The sequence below is a fragment of the Aspergillus homomorphus genome (assembly GCF_003184865.1).
Source record: "Aspergillus homomorphus CBS 101889 unplaced genomic scaffold BO97scaffold_49, whole genome shotgun sequence".
Taxonomy (NCBI): domain Eukaryota; kingdom Fungi; phylum Ascomycota; class Eurotiomycetes; order Eurotiales; family Aspergillaceae; genus Aspergillus; species Aspergillus homomorphus.
In genome coordinates, this window is record NW_020291935.1 from 13,855 (window position 1) to 35,136 (window position 21,282).

The window sequence follows — 21,282 nt, forward strand, 5'->3', positions numbered from 1 at the left end:
AACATCGGCTATTTTAATGCGGAGCTTGGATGGCCCTGCTAAAAAGGGAAGCGAAGCGTTAGCGGTAACTTATTTTCCAGACGTGACGAAACAACATACCTGTGGGCAACTTCAAATTACTTGCACAGGCGAAGTCATGGCTAATGCTAATAAAGCCATGGGATTGCCGTGGGAGCCGCCTTCACGTGTCACGGGGCGAGCCGTCAGAAGATCAGGTCTGAGAGCTTCTGGGCGTTCATCCTCGCTCTCTGCGAGGCTGCTAAACCGTCAATCTGTAATGGTGAAACATTAGGATGTGAATGTATTGACAAGCGTAGGGAACATACCGTCGTAGAATTCATCCTCATCTTCAAAGTCAGCAAGTTGTTCAAAGTTGACCTTGTATCGGAGCATGGCGCCGATTCCGCCAAAACCTTTCACAAACTGGTTTCCCTCGGTGGACTTATCAGAGACAAACTCAAGAGTCGCGCCGAAGTCCTTGTAGTTTTCCGCAAGCCACTCGAGAAACGAGGTTTGCTCACTGACTTCCATCTCGGTGCCGGTTTCCTTGTCAATAAACATTTCGCGATTGGATTCCTGAGCCTTGGAGGTATGAACAATGACGTCGGAGCCGCTAGCGCTTTTGAGGACCCATCGAGTGACATCGAGGTTCTCATAAACAATAAGAGTCTCTGCCGCGCCGAGTTCCAGTGCTTTGAGGGTGTCATCGATACCGTAACAGACCTTGCCGGTGTCCTGACTGATCTCCTCGAAGTACTTTCCAATGAGCTTCTTCTCTTGAACGAACTTAACGTTACTCAGAGTCTCTGCGGCAAGTTCAATAGCCTGATTGAAACCGTTCTCACCACCGTAGGACACGTCCACAACCTTGATGACCTTGGCTTGCAACCGCTGGTCGAACATATCAGACTGATTCAAGTCGTTTTTGAAGTCAGCGGAACCAGCCAAAATCAAACCAGCAACATTAACCTTGTCGTTGGTAATGTAATTTTGAACAGCCAATTCAGCAATCTTGCGCACGTAGTTATGACGCTTCTCCTCGCGAAGACGAGCGAAACGCAGGGCCGACTGACCACCACGGCCGTGCTTTTTGGGCAAATCAACACTCAGCTTCTGGAGAATTTCGCGAGTATTTCCGCTGAGTGTACCGAAAAGCGCGCCATTTCCATCCATGACAATGAAACCGAATTTCTGATCCGACTCCAAAAGCTCGCTGAGCGCTTCAGTGTGAAATTTGTTGTCACAGAGGTAGAGCGATGTATTGATCGGTTTGAAAGGTTCGAAATCAATGTTGATCTTCCGCTCTTTGCCCTCAGACGTGATGATTTCACCGCAGTAAACAACCAAGCCATTGGGGGGAACCTTATTGTACAGCTTGAGACGCTGCTGAGTAGACGTAATAGCGGAAAGCACGGAGAGCCGATTAACGCGGGACTTGATGTTGGATGCAGTGCCCTGCAAGTTTTATTGGATTAGCACCGCCCACATCAGGCCCATTGTATTATTCTTCTCTTACAAATTCTTCAGCCAACATCTTCGCAGCTCTAGAAATTTGATCCTTTGGCGCTGTGCGGGACTTGGGGTTAATAATAAGACCAGAGTCAAATACCTGGAACCGAAGACGTACGGATAATGAGAGAGATCATCGAGGTTCCGTTTCCTCGGGCCATCTCAAGACGCTTGATAAGCTTCTTGACCTTCCATATCTCAATATTCTTCTCCGCTTCGTTCGGCTGAGCCGCACTCATGTTGGGCGAGGCGACAGTACTACAACGAAAAGAAGTGTAAGGCAAAGCTGGCGGATTTCGCTGGTTCTGCTATCAGCTAATTTTATCGCAAGACAAGGGAGACAGGCGTGAAACAGAAAGAGAGAAAGGAGAAGGCAAACCGCCCGGGGACCGACGGCTGATAGAGATTGGAGACGTGAGCGGAGAGAGGTCAGAAGCGCATGCGTACCTTAAGCTGGTCGTTGTACCGTCCAATTCCAGCGGGGTGTTAAGCAAATTTCATCAGGCACCGTGGAGGGGGCGGGAATGGGATTGGAATGGGTCGGCAGTCGCCTGTTGACGATGACATAAGCGTCTTTCCCACAACCTACCCACAGCCAGGCCCAACCCATACGGTCATTATCTTGTTTCAACCAACCTCCGAAGCGAGGGTCAACCGTTTGCAAAAATAAGATCAATCGAAAATTGGATCATCTATGCTTCTAGATCTGGGGATGTGCAGGTCAAGGGAAGTAGACAGACTTCTTTCGGTCTCACAGAGCGGTGGTGCTGAACCGTAACAGTTTCCGACATGGAGTGGGGTACGGGGTACCTTGTACTGTACAGTCTAGTAGATTGATGCACAGAATGTATGTACAGTACATACAGTACATACAGTACTTACAGTATCTACACAAGTACTGGACCACCTGCATGCATCGGGGCAAAACCCTCCGTCCAAATCAAAGAAGTCGGCGTGCCTGAATGATCAAATGAATCGTGCCAGATCCGACTCCATGGGATTTGCCTCCTACCGGGTACTCGACGGGGTTTTCAAAGAAAATGAAGGCTCCTCCCCGGCCCAAAACAATAAATACACTGCCTGCAGTGTGAAAGCGAATCAAGACTTCGACCTTCTCGTCCTTTGGATCCCTTGTAGATTCTGCAGGTCTAGGCAGTAGTAAAAGATCGAAGCTGTCCCTTTAATATACCAAGGTAATATAATAACAGTGCTGTCGCTTACCAATTTGCTGTTATCATCATCATGATAGTCCGTGTCCGGCCCGATCATCCTCCACTTCCCATCACCCAAGCCTCGGAAACGCTCCCTCCAATCTTTGCATATTCTCATTCATTTGATTCCGTATCTCCTGGCTTGGGCGTCATGTTCTGGTCTGATGCTTATCAGACCCCGGTCCCGGTTCTTTGATATGAGTTCCCAGCCTCTGTTCACATAAAAAGGGGTCACGGCCGGCGAGAAAGACTCTTAGAATGGTCTCCCACCTTCCTCGTCATCATATTGATAATTAGTTGCCCGAACTTAACTAAGTCACTCCACCCAAACAAGCTTGGGACGTCCGTGAGTGCCACATTCGAGGACCTCAGCGCTGCTTTCCTCCTGCCTCTGCTCCTTCGCATCCTCCTGCTGGTACCTAAAATAGTTACCATTCGTTCCTCTTCTCGACCCCTAACACAGACACTCATCTATTGCGCCTTTTTCACAGCCGCCGCCAAGCAATTTTCGCTGCAGCGTACTGATCCCACCTCGAGACCCAGCACGAGAAGCCAAGTCGGGCGCATCCAGAAACACCTGATGCCTCCATCAACCTTGCCTATAGATGATGGGTTCGAAGGTCCAAGCCGCCATCGGCCCACATCACATGGCAGGCCAATCTCAACGCCATCGTCTGAGGCCGATGTGCTTGTCCATACACAGGCTCACAGTTTCGGCAGCAGCTTCTCGGGAGATAGTGATTACGTACCAAGGTCAAGGTAAACCAAGTGGTTTCCCCTTGCAATGGCGGTCAACGGCAGTATCTGATTGAGTAATTCAGATCAGCCTCCTTCTCCGCGCGCTTTCGGCAGGCCGGCGGTGTTAATAGCATTGACAACTTCGCACGATCGTGGCAGCGAGCCGCAGGTTTCCCAGAAGTTCTTCCTCGTCGCCCTTCCTTCGTGGCAGTTGATGCAGAGGAAGACTGGCTTACTCCAAGAAATGATTCCCCTAGGTTGCATGATCAGCGCGAACAAGAGGCGGATGTTACACAGCCTCTACTGAGCTCTGATGGGGGTATAGAAACTCGCGGTACCACTGCCCAAGTCCATTCAGGATATCCGATCCCGGGTGCAGATAGATGTGAGCCCCTACTTGGGACTTCCTACGGTACTATCTCGTCCCGAGTCAGTGAAGCAGCGCGGAGGAATGCGGTGCAACTTCATAGGGAGCAAAAAAACCGCAGCGATACGACAATGGATCCCGAAGGGGAGTCATTACTCGTCAAGCAAGTTCAACACGATGATGGTACACGCGAATGTGTGGTTGTTGGACAATCTACCGTACCACAGACTATTTTCAATTCCGTAAACGTCTTGATCGGGATCGGTCTACTTAGCCTACCATTAGCCATGAAACAAGCGGGGTGGCTTATCGGCCTGACGTTCCTGCTCTTCGCGGCATTCACAACAGCATATACAGCAAAAATCCTTGCAAAGTGTCTGGACGTTGACCGAAGTCTCGTCACATACGCTGACCTAGCGTATATCAGTTTTGGGCATCATGCGCGCTTAGTGACAAGTCTATTGTTCTGCCTGGAACTCCTCGGAGCTTGTGTCGCCCTCGTTGTGCTCTTTGCAGACAGCCTGCAAGCTTTAATACCGGGTCTCAGTCTTCTTCACTGGAAAGTCATATGTGGGCTCATGCTTATTCCGCTAAATTTTCTACCTTTGCGACTCCTCAGTGTGACGAGTATCCTTGGCATTCTGTCTTGCACATCTAGTACGTATGCTGTCTTGAGAGGCTACTGTGATACTAATCTTTAGCGTAGTTGTTCTTATCATATGTATCGATGGGTTACTGAAAACAACACCGCCGGGCTCGCTGCTTCAACCAGCCCGAACCTCCCTGTTGCCAGATAATTGGGGAACGCTTCCCCTCAGTTTTGGACTTATAATGTGTAAGTTTGAGGTTGGACAAAAAAGTCCATCGGTCTAACTAACGTGTCATAGCACCGTGGGGCGGCCACGGTGTGTTTCCAAACATATACCGGGATATGAGGCATCCCCAGAAGTACAACAAGAGTCTCTTGGTGACGTATTCCTTCACTGTAAGTTACCTGCGATTGAAAAGGGAGAAAACAGAGGAATCCCTTCTACTGGCTCTAACGACGGTACTTCGCAACAGTATTCCCTCGATTGCGCGATGGCCATTGTGGGCTGGCTTATGTTCGGTGATACAGTCCGAGATGAGATTACTGCCAATATTTTGTTGACAACGGAGTACCCACGGGCATTATCTATTTGCATGATTACTTTCATCGCAACTATACCAATCACGAAAGTTCCCTTGAAGTAAGTTTTAAGTATTTCTGGCCTGCTCTTCTCGCGCCCCTCAAAAGAACCTTTGCTGACCGAAGCGGCGCAGTTGCCGCCCTCTCGTGGCTACCATCGAGGTTCTTTGTGGACTTGGTCCACGTTCTGAAAGATCAACAGGGCATGGAGCAATGAGATCTATATCCCGCGAAGCTTCAAAGGCGGCGATACGTACAACGATCATTGTCCTTATTGTTTTCATGGCAGTTCTCTTTCCGTCATTCGACAGAATCATGGCGCTAATGGGCTCGGCTTTGTGCTTCACGATATGCGTTATTCTGCCGCTTGCATTCCACCTGAAGATCTTTGGCAAAGAGATTACGCCGTGGGAAAGACTGCTGGACTGGATTTTGCTGGTCACGTCTTCAATACTAGCGCTCATCGGAACCACTTGGTCTTTCATGCCGCAAGAAACCATTTCTGCGATGTGAAGGTCGACTTCAGGGTTCGAGAGCAGAATGCTCCACCTTTTCATCGTTGCTACCATATGCAACACATGCGTCATTTGACGATAATAGCGAAATTATTCCTGACCTTGCCGGGGTTCAGGGTATCTTTGGTGAAAGATTTGGGTTCGCAAGCCCCAGTATAATCCCAAAGCTGATAGATAAGTTTATGTGTTTTCTTGCTGTTTGATAGAACAAAACCCATACTTGACATGATTTCTTGCAGCCGGGCTTCCGTGAGGTAGCGAGAGTTATTGACGCAGGCCGCTGGCAGAACGAGAAACAGGCAAGGGCACGCAGGTTGACATAGTCCGGAGGGTGGTGTTTTTGTAAGAAAAGATGTACAGCGCTTCAACATTTCACCTCTGACGACGGCGTCTGGCACGTAATTGAGAACTAGGGAAAGACTGATAATATGAAATTGTTCGTCCTCGTTTTCTGGGAGAGGCCTTTCCATAAAATCTTGCTTCAAGATCCCTGCCTCTTGTGAATTGAGATCAATCCTGGTGACCTCAAGCGATTTGTTCATGGAACAAGCGTTCTGTGTGCTGAGAGCCCCGATCTCGAGCACACGGAATCTGCATGATTTGCTCTTTAGCGGCTGTAGTCGAGGAAATATCCAGTTAACTAGAAGTTTGCTGGAGTCACCGCCACGAAGCGATGACTGACCCAATTTGCTCGCGATTTGGTAACTTTCTAGACCACCATTTTCTTGAATCTGAGCATCTATCTTGGTCACCAAATCTGCATCCTCGGTTTGCAGGGCTTGCGCTCGTGCTTTGAGTAATCGATGATGTGAGCGAATGAGGTTTCGAGTCGCTTTCGCCGACAGGCTTGCGTGGCTTGGCTTGACTGTTGGTGGACGGGTACGGGAAAGAAGAGTCGGCCTTTTAGGCCGTTGTCTTTTGGGGATGACCATTCTCGCTGGGTGCGTCGTGACTTGGCCCCAGATTTTACAGTAGAAAACTGGAAGGCGTGTGCGACGCCTACTTAGAACAACACCGACACATATTTAGTAGAATTCGACTGGCCCCGACGGTCGGACTAAATGGGTCATTTGCACCACACGTGATATGAAGCCATTAACTCCGGCTTAGCTAACTAAAGTTAGTTAGTTCGTTAACTAGTAGCCGTGACGCTTACTCAGGTCACCTCGCCACTGTCGAGCCGACGGATGGATTAGTTAAGTCTAGCCTGTTTCAGTGGCCGCCAAGATATCCGAGCAGCCTGGAGAGCGGGAAGGTCAGGTGACCCACACAGTATCCGTAGGGTTTTCGCTAAGCGAATACCTTCCAAATAATTCGACTCTCGACACTGCGACAATCACCACGACAGCGCCGGACGACAGCCATGGCCCCTAAGGTGGAAAACAAGCAAGGTAGGTCAATCTGGTGCGCTTTCATCGCAACGTTCGATTTGGCAGATTTTCTTTTCGCGGATCCCGAGTTGGCGAGCATCGAGTGGAATATTCAGGTGGCAGTCATAGAAATCGACGCAATCCTCATTTCAGCATGATCGAACAAGAAGGATATTGCGGAAACGAGTTTTGTATTGCTGTGGCACTCAGATGACTTGATATGGCTTTGCTTTGTGGGCCAGGCGTTGCGATGAACAATTTTCTCTTATGGAACCAAAGGACTGACATCTGGGATTGTATAGGCAAGACCAAGCCCAGCGGCAAGGCTGGTGCTGCTGCCAAGGCAGTTCTGAAGGGTGCAGGCGTATGTTCTACGACCCCGAGTCACCAACGTGCTGGTTGATACTGAACGTTCCATGATTTCCAGGCGCACAAGGCCCGCAAGGTCCGCACCTCGACCACCTTCCACCGCCCCAAGACCCTTCAGCTTTCCCGGTCGCCCAAGTACCCTCGCAAGTCGATTCCTCACGCCCCTCGTCTCGATGCCCACAAGGTCGTTCTCTTCCCCCTTAACACGGAGAGCGCGATGAAGAAGATCGAGGAGAACAACACCCTTGTGTTCATCGTGGACGTCAAGGCCAATAAGCGTCAGATCAAGCTTGCTCTTAAGCAGTTGTACGACGTCGATACCGTCAAGGTCAACACTCTTGTCAGGTACGTGGACTGGCCATTCCACCCGCAGCGATGAGCGGTGGTGAATCTAACACTCCTATAGACCCGACGGCTCGAAGAAGGCTTACGCCCGTCTGACTCCCGACGTCGACGCTCTGGACATTGCCGCCACCAAGTTGGCCATCGTCTAGAGGGGTTTCTCGGGACAGTATGGAGTTTCTTTTTGTTCTGCGCGGTGGTTCCTCAATATCAAATATACAATTACTGCTAGTGCTTCAATGAGGGCGGAATGATCAAAAAATGAAAAGAATTACCCGATTTCATGATATAGTAATGAAGTACAGGCGTTTCAATATGGTAGCCATTTTCATATTATGTCTTATGCTGTAGCGAGAAACTCCAAACAGTCGAGCCTGCCTTGTGACAGGCCATGGCACTTACGGCTCTTCTCGGATAGAGGTTAAGCTGATTGAATTTCCAGAGTCTTACCAGCGAGTAAGGTCGAAAACCTTACAACCTAGAGAAAACATATCCTGGTATCACCGTACGGAAAGGATTTCAATGCGAACAGGGAGAGCGTAAAGCCTGAGGGTTCCGTGACAGCAGACCGAGCGTCTAGGTAGAACAAGATACAGAAAACCAAGAAACAAAAAAACAAAAGAAAAGTTTGTGAACACCTGTCGGAACAGGAAGCTTTTATTGTCCCCGAAGGTTTTCGAGATGCTTCAAGACAGCGAAGTTCGTATCCATCCATCGCTCCACACAGTTCTGCGCACAAGCTTCCTCAGGCTGGTCCAGGCGACCTGACGAGATCTTTCCGGTGATGCACTTCTTCCAACAGATATCGGCAAGGCCATGAACAGCTGGTAGTAGAGGTCAGCCGACGTTAGTTGACAACTTGCCCGTTCAACCTTCATCTGAACAACTTTCCAGGCAACCTGTTTGACTTACTTTGCTGGATATTGGATTTCTGCGCCTCATTTGCGAGGTACTGGGTCAATTCTTTTCTGTCGCCATCGTTGAGCTTGGCGATGTCGAGCTGCGTCTGAGGATCCATCGTGGGCGGACACAGGATGGGAAAGGTAAGAAGTGGGCGATCGGTTGTTAAGAAGATGCGTCGCAGTCGGTCGGCTGGTGTCTATTCGGTTGAATGAGTGAGCTCTTTGCCTTCTGTTACCAAAGTATTGGGAACTGTCGGGGCGGTGTATGCAGGCAGAAAGTGCCATCGGCGCCCATGTCCGGCCAAGGTTTCATTTGATAGCTGCCAGAGCCTCGCGGTAGCATATGGTTCACTCTTCTTCCCATTCTATCACCTTGAACGAATCTCCAGCTCCAATATTACGCCTCGGTCGATCTTTTCCAATAAGTATGCCTCCTATCCGGACTTCCCGCAGTCGCAAGCCACCTCCGGCTGGTTTCGACGATATTGAGGATACCTTACTCGAATTCAGCAACAAGATGAAAGATGCAGAGAATGCGTCGCACGATGGAAAAAAGAAGCACGAGGTTCTGTGGCCCATCTTCCAAATAAGTCATCAAAGTGCGTTTTATCTTCCTCCGCTATCTTGACAAACAGCGATTCTCTTGTCCTGGAGCTTGATCTAGCAACACATGCCCATCTTAGTGGCTGACAGTGGTAGTTCAGGGTCCCGATACATATATGATTTGTACTACGAGAAGGAGGCTATTTCAAAACAACTTTATGAGTGGCTTCTCAAGAATAACTATGCCGATGCAAACTTGATTGCCAAGTGGAAAAAGCAAGGCTACGAAAAGGTCTTTTCTTTTATCCCTTCCATTAACCCTTCTGTGTCAACGGTGGCCCATCAATATGACCAATTTGCTGACTTGGTATTGTATCCGCGGTCAAGTTATGCTGCCTCCGCTGCATACAAACAAAAGAAACGAACTTCAATGCAACCTGCATTTGTCGGGTCCCGAAAGCGCAACTCAAGGAGGACCAAACGATTCAATGTGTAAGTTGCGGGTGTCGAGGCTGTGCAAGCAGCGACTAGATTTGCGCTAGTAAGCATGCGAATGTCGGTCAGCAATTCTTTGCGCGATGTTCAATCCGCCTCAAGATGCTCAGAACAAAGGATGCGGATTGACCTTGGATACGGCGTTTGGGCGGGTATGATATTTTGGCCTTGTCTTCTCGAATGAATTCATTCTTATTCTCCTATAAATCTTGATTGGAGAAATTCGTCAATGTTGTCTATTTTCAACTGGTTGCATGTTCGATTACTATTCTACGACCATTATGATACCCACTACAAGAAATATGACCATCTAACTAACGTCTTGCGGCAAGATACTCGAAATTCTGAGCAGAGGTAGAATGCTTATCTATCAATTCAATTCCAATTCAGAACCACAGACGGTATTATCTCGGGTACATACAAAATCAGGAATAAAACTTTGAGGCTCGTGGAAACATTTGTGTGCTCGTGCACATCTGGTCAGATGTCGTCGTAAAGGTCATAAGGTATTCATATAGGCGCAATGATCAATCGCCCTCCACACCAAGAACGCCAGAAATTTGAAGTGGACGGGGGATGATAATCAAGAGAATGCAAACCAATCGTCCTGAGTAGAAAAAGCAAGCAAGAAGGGGAAATCGGGTCCCTAGCCCTGCCCCAAAAGTGTATCATCATGCGTAAGACAGCGAATTCAGAGAAAATTATTGCATCTAGCTCACTGCTAGAACACGTCGAACGACTCACTGCGGGTTGCATTGAACCTGGTACACATTTTGTACTTTGCAAACCATCGCATAATCAGAACAGGGACGTGTTGCTGCGATTATTGAACTGCGGCCTCGGTGGATATGATTTGAGACGGGAGGGTTCTTCCTTGTTTGCATCCCCAATCTTCTGAAATCCCTGCAAAAGGTCGACGCCATCGACCTCTCCTGGGCTTTCATCGAAAAGGTGGAATGAAAAGAAGTCATCATGCGCGGAGTCAGTATAGCGCCCAGCTTCTGGGGCTTTTGACGGGGAGTCAGGAAAGAAAAGACTCTTTTTGTTAGATGATATTAATGGCACGCCAGTCCGATTGTTGACACTGACTGCTGTGATATCTGCCAGTACACTGCCGCTGGAGCCGCCCGGTTCAGTTCGGGTACGCTTGGCTGAGCGTTTCTCAGGAGAACCGTAGGCCGGAGTTGATATGTTATCCGTGGCAGAATCTGCAAACACATCGAAGCTCGTGTTGAGGCCGTCACCGGGGGTGAAACTTTCATCTTGAATATTGAAGGCGGGACTCCATGGAAGATCCTCATCCATTAATCCCAGATGTTTGATCGGAGAATTTACCATTTGCTGAATTCTCTTTCGATGGTTACGAAGGTTAGTGTTCGGTGACACGGATGGCGGTGGTTTCGCTGGTTTCTTGAATTTGATCAAGGGAGTAATTGGAGGTGGGAGCATGCTAACAAATTCGCCGCGGAGTGGAGAGGAATTAACAATTATTCCTGATTCTTTCATCACTCCACAATGGCTAGGGCTTGTGTCGTGCGAAGAGCTTCGAATCCGAGCAATCTCTTCTTCTGCCCTGCCGCGTTTGATGCGAGGGGGTTCCAAATCCAAATCTGAAGTTAGGATATGCCCGGCCTTATTTGGTCGCATAGCGGAAGATTCCAAGGACGAGAAATAGCCGCTATCGTTCATAGCATGCGTTTTGCGCTTGCTGTGCATAGGAGCAATGCTAGAAGTCAAAATATTCTGGGATGGTGTTGGAGGGGTTCCTTGCCGGGAGTAGCGGGGGGGTACAACAGGAGGTGAGGAGTGTATCGGCTGGGGAGGGGAAGAGCGAGGCGCGGGGGCCTGTGAGACATTGGCATGTGCACTTTCATCCCCTGTATCTTCTTGTAGAGCGGGGTCAGAAGCAGGAAGTGTTGCGTCAGATGACAGGTCCACTGCTTTAAAGGATTTCGCTGCGGCAGCATATGTAGGTTGCGGAACAGCCCAGGTCGTTGTACTAGAGCTCTGGAAGGGAGCCGGGTCACGAGGAGGAGCCGCCGGGAGTGGAAGACTTGACATTGTCGCTCGGCGCAGAGGCTTGTCTTTGAGAAATTGCGTTTCCATTCCAGGCTCAATGGCCCAGTAATTGCCTTTTCCAGGGTCATCTTTCGGTCGCTCTTGCTTAATAAATGCTTTGTTGAGGCTGAGATTGTGACGTATGCTATTCTGCCACCCGGGATCACTGTTCTTGTAGTATGAGAAAGTGTCAGATATCCACTTGTAAATTTGAGCGAGTGTGAGTTTTCTATTTGAAGCACGTAGAATAGACATTCCGATTAAGGTTGCGTAGCTGTACGGCGGTTTCGTCCCGTCATCTTCGATCAGTGGCAGTTCGTATGGTTCTGGAAGCCGCATCACGGTGATGTCTTCGCGCTTTGGCTTCTTTGTTGCTCGCTCCTTGAGTGGTGCCGCGTCTAAAAGCGTCCTTTTCATGGGATGTTTGGATATCAAGGGCGGCTCAGGGAAGTCGGCGAAACTATCACTGGGGGTATCGTCCAACATCCGAGTCTCTTTATGTAGGCGCTTTCCAGGGTTCACTGAGGGGAACGTTGTGAAAAGGGCAGACTGCGGCATCGATGGATGAGCAGCAATATGACTGAACGCGGGAAGAGAGGGTCGCTTTGCGGGTGAATCGGTGGTAAAAGCTGGCGGAGGGGGGGCTGTGATCGAGACGAAACCTAACTTCCCTCGCCCAGAAAGTGAAGCAGCTGATCCTCTATAGGCTTTTGTTGGGGATATTCTCCGGGAGCCAGAGGTAATCGGATACAAGACGCGGTCTTGATTCGAGCGGGCGTTTTCGATAGGCTGCAAAGGTAGCGGCGAAGGTTCCAAATGGGGACGTGGCTTGCACGCGCCCCTGCCATGAGGTGGTGAGGGCCCAGAAACAGTGGAAGCTGAGCGTGAACTCATAGTTGCGCCAACGCAACCTGCCAAAAGGGTGAATGGGAAGTCGACGACCCTTGAACGCGCCGCAATCTCCTGGGGTAAACGCAAAAGTCTCAAGCAAGAGATGTTGGGCTTCAATAAGGCACCGATAACGGAAGCAGTCCAACTTCAAGTAGTGCCGCGACCAGGTGAAGCCCAGTAAAGAGAGCGGCGCTCGTACGGCGTTATGATGAAAAGGTATGTGCTACAACTTCTAGTGACCAGAATACCTGATGCAGAGTGGAGGCAGCATGAGAAAATGGCAAAGGTCGAATCAGCCGAGGCGAGATGGGTATCGCGATATGACTGATGTTGACCTGATGAAACTAAGCTCTTCCTCGCTTGCTGTATTATTGGTGAAATGATCCAGCTGTTGCGAGAAGGAGAATCAAAGTGGAAGATATTATGCTGATTCCGTGTCCGGGTGCGATGAAGTTGTAGGTAAATACGGCAAATATGGCAAGGTGATGGAGACTGACTGGGTCAGTAGGTTATCGAACAAAGAGGAGATAACCGGGAAGGCGGCTCTCGCCTCTAAATTCAAATGCCTTTGCCTGGTAAGGTAGGTCCCTCCAGGCAAGGTGGGGGGGAGGGGGTGGAATATGCGCGAGATATTTAGAGAACAGCAATTCTAGTTGATTGAAGAATGAAAGGGAAGAACAGCCATCAAGCTGACCTGTTGATAGCCCTGCGCGTCTCGTCACATTGTATGGTATGGTTTCAACGCGTGGTCAAGACGCGTCTCTAGGAGCGGAGAACATGCTCGTGCCCAGAATCCCAGGCTCTAGTATTGTCACAAATGACAATACATATTGAACTTGGTTCACAGGGCATGTATAATAAATGATTGGTCTCCTTGCTCGATCGCCACCAGGAGAGCAGCTCTCCTCCAATCACTTGCTGCACAATTGGCAGATCATGAGGTGGGCCACCCGCCTCCCCTTCGATTAGAGTATTAGGCTACCTACTTAGTAGTATTGCCCATTGCCTAGTAGACTACTAGCACTGCACATAAGTATTGCGAGGCTCCGATACTCACAATCTTTACCGTAAATTGCTACATAGCAGTGAACAGTGAGCAGTGAGCAGTGAGCAGTACACTTACTACGTAACGTTCTATGGCTAAAGACTTTTCTCCCCACATATACCCACCCGAGCTGATATCAGTCCATGAGGCAGGCATGTGAGCCCTGTGCATAAAGTGCAAGGTGGTCAGTACCTGCATATTGACTATGGATGGGTGTACGTACAATACATGGTTATATTACATTCTACTCCGTCGGCGGTGTTGACCCCTCCCTTTTCGTTCGACCAGAGTCGAGCGGTGTTCTATCTGGGACCGAACTTGACAACCTCCAAACGATTTAATACATGAATGATAAAGTAAGGCACATCCTGTACTAATAGACACTTGTCAAGGCGATGGGCTTTCTTCCCTCTTCTTTCTTCCTTGATTGCAGTTAAGCGGCTCAGTCCCTAGTACTGTAATTGGAGTTTTCTTCGAGCTCAAACTTCTCAGTGCAAGGCCCAGGCTGCATCTGCAAGGGGCGCATCGTCCAGAAAGCGGGTCTATTCGTATTTGGTTTAGCCTAGGGATTTCCCGCAGTCAAGGGTCGGCCGCCTCTCAATTCAGACTACGTCAATTTAGGCGACGGCTTTGAAACGGCAATTAACATGACTTCATTAGTTCAAAACGACCTTTCTTCAACGCTTGAGAACTTGTGACGCGCTTTTATAGCATCGACTTCTATGCAACAGACAGGGAAGGATGGAATTGCTGTTCTATCGGATTGGTCTAGAAGTTCCGATCTTTCAGAAAGGCTGAAGTAGCATAGGGCGCTGACACATGCACGCCCACAAAGGCAAAAACGACAAAGGAAAAATCACAAGAGAAAGGAAAGGTATCAAAATTAAGAAATGGCAAAGTGGATACACACACTAAGGAGAGGCCAACAAGACAAGTCCTGCACGCAACCAGCAATATGAACAAGTTGGGAGCTATTTAAAAGACACAACCTGAGATTGAGATCAGTGTGAATCAAAGTCGAGCTTTTCACAGGCCGGAACTTGCAAAGGATATCTTATAATGCCAGAAACCACGATGCATTTTACAGACAGTACAAATGAAGCAAGCAAAGTGAAAAGAGCCAACGAAACCAAAATCTAATCTAAAAATGTGAACATGCTGGTGTGAATTATGTTTAGAGCGCGATCGGCATCTCTCTCCTCAATGACGCAAGAGATATTGATCTCGCTGGCACCTTCATACACAATGTTAGTCGGCGTTTTTGCGACAGGATAAGTAGATGAAGTTACCTTGAGAGATCATCTCGATGTTGACATTGTTCTCACCTAATGTTGAAAACATCCGTCCTGCAACTCCAATCATGTTCTTCATCTGCTTTCCCACGAGACTGAGAATGGCCATTTCCGGTATGATGTCGACGGTCCCGTATTTCTGGAGGTCCTGAATAGCTCCCTTCAAATCATCATCTATGATCTGATATTCGTCCCTTCCTGTCCCATTGAGAAGTGGCATCTCGGAGTGGAGGGCCATTGACACATGCACCTCGCTCGTCGAGATGAGATCAATAGAAAGTCTCCATCGATCGAGCACAGAGAAAATTCCGGCGAAGAAGCCATGAGAGAGCGACCGTTTATTGGAATGTACGTTGATAACGAGGATTTTATGTTTGATAGTCACGGCCGTTGGGCGCTTTGGCCGCTGCACAAGACTAGGACTCCGAGTACGAAACAGTCTTGGATCGTGGCCAGGGGTCGTCTTATCCAACTCACTGGAAGAGTCAGGAAAGATAATAGTGCCGTCTCCCCTCGGGTTCATGACATTCTTTATGCGAATAGGGATTTTGGCGCGAATGACTTGCTCCATGGTGAAAGGATGAATCACCTCCGAGCCATAGAATGTCAACTCAGCTGCCTCTGCCGGCGTGATCGCAGGAAGCAGGCGTGCTGTTGGCACCTTCCGTGGGTCCGCGGTAAAGATGCCATCAACTTCTTTCCAGACCTGCAATTCCTTCGCGTTAGTCCCCACGGCAACTAGAGCAGCGCAGAGATCAGTGTAGCCCCGGCCAATCTGATCCAGAAGGCCACCAGGCACTGTTCCAAAAAATCCCGTAACGACAGGGACCCGATCCTCGCAATCTCGGATCTTCCTTCCGAGAGTAGCAGCCAGAGTATTATAAAAGTCCTGATCAAGACCCTGACTTGTTATAGGGAAATCAATAATCTCGGCCAAATCCACATATTGCGACTTCACCCCCCGATCTTCGAGGAAAGCGGCCATAAGTCTGCAGCTTAGCTTCTCCCCAGTACTGATCACTTTATCAATGCACCTTGCGCTAATCTCGCCCAGTGTTTGTGCAGCCTCCAATACCTTGAGTACTTTATCACACTCGTTATTTATCTCGGAAACCAGCCGTGACTTGAGGGTGATTGACTGAATTTGATCATCGACTACCTGGATATGTTCCAGCCGGACAGCCTCTACAAGAGAGGCATATTGCTGAGATAAGGCATCTTCTGCGTCCCGCGCTGCTCGAAGCAACCTAACAATGAATCAAATGGTTAGATTCTGAAACGACCAGATTCGACAGTCGCTGGCATATTGGTGGGAGGGTGTGGGCAAAGTAACCGCGATCGTCACGAATGCGCAGGAGGGGGGGGAGGGGGGGGGGGAAGAGGAATATGACTCACCGGTTTGTGGTGCCAGCAGCTTTGGTCGAACTACTCCTCGCTGAGCAGACTACAGCAACACGATTCTCTGAGAGACTCGGGCTGGATTCAGGCAAGTGATTAATATTCCCTGTGGTGGGCTCGCTCCTAGGAAAAAGTTATTTGGAATACTTACAGAACGACTTGGTCAATGATATTCAAGGCGAACTTGCCGACGCTCGTACCACCAAACTTCTGCACGATCCAATTGCTGCCAGACGATGACGATCCCTTTAGGTCGGCATTGACCATGGATAATGAATTGCGCTCGAAGACGAGCGGTTCATTCATACTGGTGACTGGATTAGCAGGTTTGGGGCCTTGCGATCAAGAAGTAAGTTGCATGCCCTGGCGATTCGGCTCCGGTCGCGGGACAGCCATTTTTATGTGCACCTGGCGGGGGTCTGCGAAAGCGGAGTACAGCACTGACATAGTTGAGCGAATCATTCTTTGCCTCTAGCCGTTCCGCCTTCTATCGTGCGGATCACGATATCGGAGGGTAAAAGTCTGATTGTTGTATATGTCTATTAGTCACGGCTTTGACTTAAGTAACCAATATTTGAGTCAACTGACATGTTCAGTCTGGACTGGTCATGTCGAACAACAACCCCGAACTGGACTAGTCAGCCCGCTGGCTGAGACTGCGTCATCTATAGTGACTACAAGTATTTGCCCCTCCGTGTTTCTATGAAAGCTCATTGCATGTACAGAGAAGCATGTACATGTAAGACCCATCAGATCTTTGATTCTCCTTAAGTTAGAAGTTCTGAGTATTTGTAGACCCACTGAGATCGACTCTTTCAGTACAGTGACCAAGGGTTGACGTCACGTGGGATTGTTTGAGTCCTAATCTGAATCTGAAGAGCTCGGGTAGTATTCCGTAGTATGTGATATTTTCATCGACCACAAAAAGCCTGCTCTGTGGTGCGTTCCATCGAATAAATATTATCGCGGAAGCCGTGGCCGGACACTGAGCTTTTCATCTGTATGCATTCGTAGTTCAACGGTGCTGAACGTGCCCCACAAGGCAGCAATTCTCCCTAGTCTGGTGGTGTGTGCTAGTTAGTATATGGACTGTAATCTTGCCGTCGATCCACCTATTTCTCCTGGCTAAATTGCATCCATCCAGCGGCTACGGTCTTGTCTTCGGATTTTCTCTCATTCCCTGTCATACGTCGAATGATTCTTCAGCCGCATTCCATGAAGTTTGTTTTCAAAAATGGATCATCGAACCGAGGGCGATCCGACGTGTCCTTTTTGCCCCTTCTCCGACACAGACAGTAATTTTCTTGCCGAGCACGTGGAAGCCTGCCATCCCGATAATGACACACGTACTAGTCAAGGAGAAGACTACCGGTATGCGGACGGAACTTTTGCGATGCAGCAGCAAGTATCGCTGTCAAATGCTAAAGAGGTCATCCTGAGTAGGTATATGGAATGCCCATATGGCTGTGGTGAGACTGTCATGGAAGCGGAGCTGCCTGCTCACCTTGACTTACACGCCGCGGAAGAAATTGCCCTTGGGGAGGCGCCAGCTCACTCACCAGTTCAGCCATCAGAAATCGCTAGACATGCTCATGAGCCATTAATCGGCAGCTCACCATACCCCAAGCTTCCGCTTGAAAAATTTGAGCCACGCACTGCGTCAAAACATGGACATGACAAGTATCTCGCAGGGGAAATCAAACGACTCGGGGTATTAATTCTACCAGGCTCTTCATCTCTATCCACGTTACAGATAGTTCTATCTGACGCACGGGTGATGCAATACGCTAACACCTTTATAGCGGTCCGAGTTAGGGCCTCATGCGCACGAAAAGCAAATGCCCTCCTGGCTGCGAAGAATGCTTGAAAGGGGCCAGAAGTCGATTTTTACAAATACCCTTACTACCAATGGTGCACTCCGAAGAACTGCAGCTTTCGAGAACGAAATGACGGATGTAACCCCTGTGCTCGCTCGGTTATGTGGCCGAGATAAGTCTGTTCAGCGCGCCTTTCTCTGTAGCTCCATGGTCCATCAGATTTCGAAGGTTCCCAAGGAGGGTGGGTTTTGTGGTTACAGGAACATCCAGATGCTTATCACTTATATTAAGAATGCACGGCTCCCAGGGCATGAGCGCTTCCCAGGGGACTTGCCCACGATCCTGCAACTCCAGGATATGATTGAGAACGCATGGGATCAAGGATTCAACAGTGTAGGGAAATTTGAAACTGGAGGCATTCGAGGAACAAGAAAATATATTGGCACACCTGAGGTAAGACTGTTGGGTGGAATATGAGGTGTCCGGAAGAACAATAGCTAATAAATGACTATATAGGCTCAAGCGCTGTTCTCGAGCCTTGGAATACAGTAAGTTGCTCGCTCTCCTCAATGGCGCCCCAACGCCAAAAGCTGATAAAGTTTAGCTGCGAAGCCAATAGTATCGGATCTACGGAGAGCGTGCGAGCCCATGATGCATTGCTCATGAACGTTGCTTCTTATTTTCGGGGCGCATGCAGTCTGGAGAGCAGCGACAAGGTCATTTCTACAAGCTTGGCTCCCATCTATTTTCAACACCAGGGTCAGAACAGCTCCTGCCTTCCGTCCTTCGCGACTACCAAGATCTGACATCCGAATGTTCATGCGCAGGACACTCTATGACGATTGTTGGGTTCGAAATTCGTGACAATGGAAGTGCGAACTTACTGGTTTTTGACCCGATTTTCAAAGCACCTCTTGCAATAAAACGACTCAAAGACACTCCAGGGTTGAGTCCAGAGCCTATCCGGATTCTCAAAGGATACAGACGAGGGACAGAGTACCTACAAAAGTATAACGTATTCGAACTCCTCAAGTAAGCCATAGCTCACCGCGGTGATACAACCTCTAACTCTCGAATTCAGACTCCAGGCCACCCGATAAATTTCCAGTTCACCGCCTGCCATGGCTCTCAGAAACAATTGCTTTGAACCGTAGTAGACCGCTCAGCCATGTATTTTCTATGATATTACCAGGCACGGAACACTTTCCTCTGAAGCGCATATCAGCCCGTATTGAATAAACATATCCAGTATAGATTGCTTACAGAACCTGGAATCATTTTCCATTTCGAACCAGCTTGGTCAACCTCTACTTACGGTGGTGGTAATAGGTTCGGTGTAATACAGATCGGTTATCATCGGTCAGTGTGTTGTTCCGGTCGTGACCCGACCGAACCCCGCCAGAGATTTCCCCTTGCTAGGACTTACCGATCACCGCAAAAGGTTTCAGCTATACAACGTGTACAGCGAGGTTCAGTATGCGAACGGTTCCGAATATAATCATTACAGGTACACCCGGTGTAGGGAAAACGGTCCACTGCGCACAGTTGGCTGAAGAAACCGGTCTGCGACACCTCTCGATCAACCAGATTGCGAAAGACCGAGGCTGTTACGACACCTATGACCAGGAACTGCAGACATGGGTTGTCGATGAAGACAAAGTACGTCTAAAATGCGATCCCCATTTTCTGCATCTTCTTATATGATCTCATGCATATCACCGCTTGCGGTTTCCTTTCGACATACTAAACTTTCTCGATCCCAGCTCCTGGACGCTGTTGAAGAGGAGCTGCTGAAAGGTGGCTATCTGGTTGACTGGCATGCGTGTGATCTCTTTCCTAAATCCTGGATTGATCTCGTGGTGGTCTTGCGTTGCCCATCCACCTCAATTCTATACGACCGTCTAATATCGAGGTACTTATAACCCTTGAACTCTTCATTGTGTTGTTATATCACAAAGCCTGATTGACGTCTGACTATGATTCACCTTGTCACAGAGGCTACAAGCAAGCTAAGCTACAAGAAAATTTGGACGCGGAGATATTCGGTGTTCTTCTTGAGGAAGCCCGCGAATCGTTTGATGAAGAGGTGGTGGTTGAGTTAAATAGTGAAAAGGATGAAGATGTAGAATCTAATTGCGCTCGAATTTCCGGCTGGATAGCGTCCTGGAAAAGTAACCAGGCACTAGAAGCAGACTGACCACTTCTGGCATGTTACTCTCAAAATCGATCGGCTCTCCAGGCCTCGTCAGAGATGGAAAGAATCGGATCAGGATTGTCCATGAGTTATCCAGTCTTGTACTTTAGCCAGGGCTTTGTATCTGTGGGAGATTTGATTCTGATCAAGGATTAGCTATTAGCTACCCAACAGATGACGAAAAGGACGATTTCGCAACGTACCTTTTCATTCTTGTCCATTTCGGCATAAGTTTTGCCTTGGTATTCGAAGATCGGATCCCAACCTGAAATAAGTGTAAGTTATTCAGAACCGGACAAACTAATGAATGCAAGTCTCGGCGCCTACCAAAGTTTGTAGGACCTCTTGGTCGAACAATAGCTCCCTTTGAGAGCTGGTGTTAGCTTCAAGCATTAATGGCATACATCAGTCAACATTACCTCGGTTCTACCTTGAAATAAGATAGGCTCCGAACCAGGGCCTTCACAAAATGCGAATGTACACACGGCCTCCGCTCTGTTTGTGTCGAATGAGTCAAGCATTTTGTTCAGTCCTTCATGCCCCAACGCTTCAAGGAATGATTTGCTTGAGCGTACATGTCAGCATGCCACGTTGGTGCATCATTAAGCAGAGGAAACCTACATATATGGGCCAGGCAACCCTTTCAGCGCATGGAATTCCAGAGCTGTGTCCTCCGTCAACACTGGTCCTCCAACCTAGTCGGTAACGTCAGCAGGGAAAATCTTAATGGTGTATCAAATCTCAGAATTATCACAAGATTGTTCCTTACCACTTCTGCAGCACGTCTACATTTCTCCGTGGCGATTTCTTTGATCGTGCCTTGTATTTCGGGTACCTCGATCGCCTGGTTATCGACCTTGATTACACTACCCAGAATAGCCCTCACTTCGGCCAGCTTGTTCTTGTTACCCGTAATGAAGTTCAGCTGCTTGGTAGGCGCCATGGCTGAGGTTCTCCCAGCGAAAGATATATGACCAATGGGGTTTGGTTAACTGTGAGATTAAACAGACGGACATTGACGAAAGATAAGAGTCATGGTGTCAAAAGATTAATTGGTC

General features: G+C 48.7%; 11 protein-coding genes across 11 annotated transcripts; 5 read left to right on the forward strand and 6 right to left on the reverse strand.

The window, feature by feature from the left end:
- Positions 1 to 111: 111 nt before the first annotated feature.
- BO97DRAFT_398226 (translation termination factor eRF1) lies at positions 112 to 1,921 on the reverse strand (the record flags this gene model as incomplete). The annotated part of the gene is made up of 4 exons (XM_025694179.1): positions 1,628 to 1,921; positions 1,517 to 1,566; positions 327 to 1,455; positions 112 to 248 (listed from the first exon to the last, which is right to left on the reverse strand). Exons 1-4 carry the CDS (start codon positions 1,746 to 1,748, stop codon positions 112 to 114), a joined length of 1,437 nt encoding a protein of 478 aa, XP_025547534.1. The 5' UTR covers positions 1,749 to 1,921.
- A 931-nt stretch (positions 1,922 to 2,852) lies between these two features.
- BO97DRAFT_460756 (putative transporter) lies at positions 2,853 to 5,506 on the forward strand (the record flags this gene model as incomplete). Its single annotated transcript, XM_025699351.1, has 6 exons — positions 2,853 to 3,479; positions 3,542 to 4,482; positions 4,532 to 4,660; positions 4,713 to 4,810; positions 4,888 to 5,054; positions 5,128 to 5,506. Exons 1-6 carry the CDS (start codon positions 3,301 to 3,303, stop codon positions 5,504 to 5,506), a joined length of 1,893 nt encoding a protein of 630 aa, XP_025547535.1. The 5' UTR covers positions 2,853 to 3,300.
- On the reverse strand, positions 5,349 to 6,522 carry BO97DRAFT_206257 (25S rRNA (adenine2142-N1)-methyltransferase). Its single transcript, XM_025690553.1, has one exon. It carries the CDS (start codon positions 6,438 to 6,440, stop codon positions 5,577 to 5,579), a length of 864 nt encoding a protein of 287 aa, XP_025547536.1. The 5' UTR covers positions 6,441 to 6,522; the 3' UTR covers positions 5,349 to 5,576.
- Positions 6,523 to 6,826: 304 nt separating this feature from the next.
- Positions 6,827 to 7,873, forward strand: BO97DRAFT_408365 (60S ribosomal protein uL23). Its single transcript, XM_025695842.1, has 4 exons — positions 6,827 to 6,899; positions 7,181 to 7,242; positions 7,306 to 7,592; positions 7,654 to 7,873. The coding sequence occupies exons 1-4, from the start codon at positions 6,872 to 6,874 to the stop codon at positions 7,739 to 7,741; spliced, it is 465 nt and encodes a 154-aa protein (XP_025547537.1). The 5' UTR covers positions 6,827 to 6,871; the 3' UTR covers positions 7,742 to 7,873.
- A 22-nt stretch (positions 7,874 to 7,895) lies between these two features.
- Positions 7,896 to 8,695, reverse strand: BO97DRAFT_408367 (Tim10/DDP family zinc finger protein). Its single transcript, XM_025695843.1, has 2 exons — positions 8,502 to 8,695; positions 7,896 to 8,413 (listed from the first exon to the last, which is right to left on the reverse strand). Exons 1-2 carry the CDS (start codon positions 8,605 to 8,607, stop codon positions 8,247 to 8,249), a joined length of 273 nt encoding a protein of 90 aa, XP_025547538.1. The 5' UTR covers positions 8,608 to 8,695; the 3' UTR covers positions 7,896 to 8,246.
- Positions 8,696 to 8,820: 125 nt separating this feature from the next.
- On the forward strand, positions 8,821 to 9,834 carry BO97DRAFT_408368 (BUD31 family protein). The gene is made up of 3 exons (XM_025695844.1): positions 8,821 to 9,090; positions 9,196 to 9,326; positions 9,422 to 9,834. The coding sequence occupies exons 1-3, from the start codon at positions 8,919 to 8,921 to the stop codon at positions 9,563 to 9,565; spliced, it is 447 nt and encodes a 148-aa protein (XP_025547539.1). The 5' UTR covers positions 8,821 to 8,918; the 3' UTR covers positions 9,566 to 9,834.
- Positions 9,835 to 10,327: 493 nt separating this feature from the next.
- BO97DRAFT_437665 (forkhead box transcription factor) lies at positions 10,328 to 12,481 on the reverse strand (the record flags this gene model as incomplete). The annotated part of the gene is made up of 1 exon (XM_025697867.1): positions 10,328 to 12,481. One exon carries the CDS (start codon positions 12,479 to 12,481, stop codon positions 10,328 to 10,330), a length of 2,154 nt encoding a protein of 717 aa, XP_025547540.1.
- A 2,178-nt stretch (positions 12,482 to 14,659) lies between these two features.
- Positions 14,660 to 16,480, reverse strand: BO97DRAFT_354169 (aspartate kinase; the record flags this gene model as incomplete). Its single annotated transcript, XM_025692084.1, has 4 exons — positions 14,660 to 14,757; positions 14,813 to 16,062; positions 16,211 to 16,291; positions 16,365 to 16,480. 4 exons carry the CDS (start codon positions 16,478 to 16,480, stop codon positions 14,660 to 14,662), a joined length of 1,545 nt encoding a protein of 514 aa, XP_025547541.1.
- Positions 16,481 to 17,447: 967 nt separating this feature from the next.
- On the forward strand, positions 17,448 to 19,066 carry BO97DRAFT_354193 (C78 family peptidase; the record flags this gene model as incomplete). The annotated part of the gene is made up of 5 exons (XM_025692087.1): positions 17,448 to 17,924; positions 18,016 to 18,483; positions 18,547 to 18,578; positions 18,635 to 18,789; positions 18,858 to 19,066. The coding sequence occupies 5 exons, from the start codon at positions 17,448 to 17,450 to the stop codon at positions 19,064 to 19,066; spliced, it is 1,341 nt and encodes a 446-aa protein (XP_025547542.1).
- A 440-nt stretch (positions 19,067 to 19,506) lies between these two features.
- BO97DRAFT_354180 (nucleoside triphosphates FAP7) lies at positions 19,507 to 20,227 on the forward strand (the record flags this gene model as incomplete). The annotated part of the gene is made up of 3 exons (XM_025692086.1): positions 19,507 to 19,689; positions 19,794 to 19,942; positions 20,026 to 20,227. The coding sequence occupies 3 exons, from the start codon at positions 19,507 to 19,509 to the stop codon at positions 20,225 to 20,227; spliced, it is 534 nt and encodes a 177-aa protein (XP_025547543.1).
- BO97DRAFT_408371 (non-canonical purine NTP pyrophosphatase) lies at positions 20,033 to 21,251 on the reverse strand. Its single transcript, XM_025695845.1, has 6 exons — positions 20,994 to 21,251; positions 20,846 to 20,919; positions 20,644 to 20,788; positions 20,552 to 20,588; positions 20,428 to 20,489; positions 20,033 to 20,365 (listed from the first exon to the last, which is right to left on the reverse strand). The coding sequence occupies exons 1-6, from the start codon at positions 21,165 to 21,167 to the stop codon at positions 20,297 to 20,299; spliced, it is 561 nt and encodes a 186-aa protein (XP_025547544.1). The 5' UTR covers positions 21,168 to 21,251; the 3' UTR covers positions 20,033 to 20,296.
- Between the last annotated feature and the right edge of the window lie 31 nt (positions 21,252 to 21,282).